The 4,016-nt window shown below is 53.4% G+C and overlaps 1 protein-coding gene across 1 annotated transcript in view; it reads right to left on the reverse strand.

Moving 5' to 3' along the window:
• Positions 1-2,916, reverse strand: part of Fuz (fuzzy planar cell polarity protein) — a 4,528-nt gene extending 1,612 nt beyond the window's left edge. Inside the window, exons 1-7 of the mRNA XM_010640700.2 lie at positions 2,628-2,916; positions 2,255-2,376; positions 1,914-1,998; positions 1,668-1,736; positions 1,354-1,458; positions 440-637; positions 242-337 (exon numbers count right to left, since the gene is read on the reverse strand). Of these exons, the coding sequence (XP_010639002.1) occupies positions 242-337; positions 440-637; positions 1,354-1,458; positions 1,668-1,736; positions 1,914-1,998; positions 2,255-2,376; positions 2,628-2,738 (786 nt within the window). The 5' untranslated portion in view covers positions 2,739-2,916. The remainder of the gene's footprint in view (positions 1-241; positions 338-439; positions 638-1,353; positions 1,459-1,667; positions 1,737-1,913; positions 1,999-2,254; positions 2,377-2,627) is intronic.
• Between the last annotated feature and the right edge of the window lie 1,100 nt (positions 2,917-4,016).

The following is a 4,016-nucleotide window of genomic DNA, read 5'->3' on the forward strand; positions in this document are numbered from 1 at the left end:
GGGGCGTCGTCATTAGGAGGCAGGGCCGTGTGGCACCAATGGGAGGGCAGATTCAAGTGGGGGCGGGCCTACAGGAAGGGGTCTGAGGGAAGCTGCTTACAGGGGGCTGAGCCAGCTGGCCAGAAGGTGACTGGAGCACACCCTGGGGGGCACGGCCTGCGGGATAAACCAGCTGGCCGGCCTGGGTGGTAACAGGCAGGTGGAGGCGCCATAGGGCGGGGAGTAGGGCAGCCGGATTCACCTGTGCGTCTAGCTGGCTGAGGGGTGGGCGCGGCCCGCAGAGCAGACACAGTTCCAGACCCGGCAGCAGGGTCAGGGTCAGGAGTCTGTGGGGGACCTGAAGAAGGGCACAGGGTAGGGCTGACCCTGGCTTGGCCCCTTCCCTTTCCAACTGGACCCAAGCCTCCCCGACCATGCCCCGCCGGCCACACCCACTCACCGTGGGGCTCCCGTGCGGTAGGTACACCGGGTAGTCACGAGCCGCCTGGGGCGGCAGGGACCCCACCAGCCATGGGAGCAGCACGGCCTCTGGCATCCCCAGCCGCCACCAGCCCTCGGTGGCTGCCACCACTCGGCCTGACACCACCAAACTGACGAAGGCAGTCCCGGTAGCCTCAGCGAACCCAGAGAGGGCTTCCTGGAAGGGCAAGAGGATGGGGAGTCGGAAGACAAGACTGCGTGGCAGTGACTCCCAGGTAGGTGAGAAGGGCAAGGAGACCCAGGGACAGTCCAGCGCTTGCTGAGCAGCCAAGCCCACGTGTCACATCCTCTCAGCCTGAGCTGCTTCGCCTTCACGTGTGGTCACAGTCCCCAACCCACTGTGCATCCGGGTAATTAATAACTACCAGCCTGCCCTGCAGGTACTGAAGACATAACAGCAGCAGCTACGGCTCATTGAAAAGGCTGAAGTCAGGTCCCTGGAGGGCAGGCACACTGCTGGGAGGTGCCCCTGCCAGGTGAACAGAGGAGAGCAGCGCTGAAGGAGAGGAAGATGGAGATTCACCAGGCGAAGAAGCGTGCTCCAAGGTTGGGAAGCCGGAAAACTCCTGGGCTTTGTGAGGCCCATAAGGCAGGCGGAAAGGTAGTTTGTGGATTTAGCAACAGATTCCACAGCCCTGGAAACAGGGCTGGGAGGCTGGACGCTTGTCCTGAGGGAGGTGGAAGCCACAGGACTGAGCAGTGGAGAGGGAGACCTAGCTCAGGGTGTGGGAAGATTCTTCTAGGACTAAGGAGAGGCCAGACTAGATGCCAAGAGGACGCGAGGTGGGGACGGTGGGCCAGGGGCAAAGGGTGACGACTGAACCAGAGCCACAGTACAGACTTCCAAGGGAGTCCCCATAGCCTCGCCAGTACCTGCAGGAGCAACCCTTCTGAAGGGATCACACAGTCCACACACTGGGTCAGGTCCCCGATGAGCTCCGGGTCCCTCAGGAAGCTGTCGATGAGGCAGTAACTGGCCTGGCAGAGAGACAGAGGAGGAGCCTAGGATCCAGGAGGGCCCTACATCTGCTGCCTCCTCCAGGGGGAACCGGCAATGCTGGACCTCCAGGGTCAGATGAGCAAGTTGACTACGGGGTCATGCTGTTCCTGGGGATGCTGGGAGCTGCAGTACCGAATGGCAGTGCCTCGGTACCCCAATTTCCCAGCCCAGTGTCCCGCAACCTCACCCTCAACTCCTTCTTCAGTCTCTCCACATTTCGGATATTTGTCAGTTCTTCAAGTCCTATAAGAAGAACCTAGAAAAATCACATAGGAGAGTGAGGCCCCTTGACGACTGGTCCTGCTAGAAGAGCAGAGGATGGTACCTAAGCTGGGTCTCAGGGAGGAAGGGTTTGACTGAAGACCGGGATTCCTGAGTGCTAAGGGAGGAGACTGATGAAGGTTCTGCAGGAAAGGGTGCTGGGGGTTCTCACCATGGCCCCAAACACCATCTGCAGCAGTCGCTCCAGCCTCAGCTCTGAGGTGCCCTCCTCTGACGACAGAACAATGAGGGTGATGCTGTGGGGACAGAGGGGAGAAGGAAGGATGAGTCCAGATGTGCGAAACGGGGCAGTGGGTCGCGCCGAATCTGCCTGCTGACCCCAGAATCTAAGCTGTGTCTTTGCTCTGCCCAACCTGCCTCTCCTATAGAGGAAATCGGGGGTCACAAAGCATCACTCCTATTGGTCCCACCACCAGCTGGAAGGCCCCAAGAGCATCTTCAACAGGGGTTATCACCCAGGCTCTGTCCCTGCCCCATGCTCCACCTAGGGACCTGTCATGGAAGCTTTTCCACACCACGGTTGTGTCCTCCGTCCTCGAAGAGCTCAGCTGCACCTCTAGGTTCTGGCCGAACATGTGGACTCCATTGAGGGAGCCGACGACAGAGAACGGGAGCTGGAGAAGAACTGGTGGCATTAGACAGGGACACCCCATTATTTCCCCCTTGAGATCCAAGTTGTCCGAGTTTCCAGTCCCTCTCCATATTCCCGGGCAGCTCCCTGCGACGAACCAGCAGACACACCTAGGTGTGTGCCCCATGGATCTCTAAAGTCAAAGCAGAACCCTCCCTGTCCCTCCTCCCTCACAGACCTGGAGTGCAAGCACCCCAGACCACTTCTATTTGGATCCAGACGTCTAAGCCCCACCTGCTGGCGGACCGGGGCGCCGCCTCGGCTGCTCCTGCAGAACAGGGGGACCCCGCTGGATGCCGCGAGGCACAGCAGATGCACTGTGGCTCCTGTCCCCTCCTCTCCCATTTGGAAAACAAACCAAGGAGTCTCCGCTAGGTACTGTCAGTGCCGGGCTGGGAGCTGACCGGCAATCACAGCACAGTAATTCGGCGTGCCCTCCGGAACAGCTAATTGGAAGGGGACTAAATTCCCGCCTCCGTCGTCCAACTGGAACAGATCCTCAAACCTGTTAGGTTTACTTCCGCCCCAGCCGGAAGTCACCATACCCCTAACAAAGATGACAGGTACTGGTACAGGCAAAACCTTATAGTTTTTCTCTGACGTGATTTGTCTTCATTTGTTAAACAAAGAGAATGAAGATTAGCCTGAAGGTGGTGATAGTCTCAAGGCGTTGTCTAGTAACCAGCCTGTATGATAAATTACTTTCTAAATTGAAAAACTGTGCCCGGATCAAAGATGGCGACGGTGCCAAGGAATTTCTGTCCGAATTTCCATTTTATACTGGTAAAAACAGGTGCCCCGTTCAAAGATGGCGACAGTGTAAGTCGTTACCTAGCAACCACCGGTCAAGTATACGTCTATTCTGAAAGTGTAAACGGCACGGACTTCCCCCTTACTTTAGAGAATGGTTTGTTCCGGGAGCGTTGCCTAGCAACCCCAAATAAAAGTTTTTGTTAGAAAAAGGAAAGAAAAATGCTTTGTTTTCCAGAATTATAAAAATTATGTTATTTTTTCTGATTTTATAACCGATATTTTATCATGTACAATAAAATATGAAAATATTTTCCAAACTTCCTAAAAAGAATTCTATTTAACACAGAATATACATAACATGTTTTGGCAAATATATTTGTACTAAGGTTTCAGTCTCTTTTTCTCACCAAAAATATGTTTTTTGACTCTTTGCAATCAATTGTATAGATACAACAAATTGATTTGAATAGTCCTGCATTGACATTTCTTGGGTGTAAGGTGACACAGTAGGGTTGGGGATTTAGCTCAGTGGTTCTGCCACCTGCCTCACAAATGCAAGGACCCGAGTTTAATTCCCGGTACAAAAAAATAAATAAATAAAAATGACACACTAAATCTTCATTGAGTTAGCAACTGAGTAGCTAGATAGTTTCTTTTGGTATGTGCGTGAGAAGTTGCTCTAATTTTGCAAACATATTTAGAAAATTTAAATATCAATTTCAAAAACAAAAAGCTTTTTGTTTGTGATACTGGGGATTGAAACCAAGGAATACTAAAGTACATCATTAGTCCTTTTTAAATTGTGTGTGTGTGTGTGTGTGTGTGTGTGTGTGTGTGTGTGTGTGTGTGGAGAGAGAGTCTCTATATGAT

Source organism: Fukomys damarensis, unplaced genomic scaffold (assembly GCF_012274545.1).
Source record: "Fukomys damarensis isolate Sample0158 unplaced genomic scaffold, DMR_v1.0_HiC HiC_scaffold_19, whole genome shotgun sequence".
Classification (NCBI taxonomy): domain Eukaryota; kingdom Metazoa; phylum Chordata; class Mammalia; order Rodentia; family Bathyergidae; genus Fukomys; species Fukomys damarensis.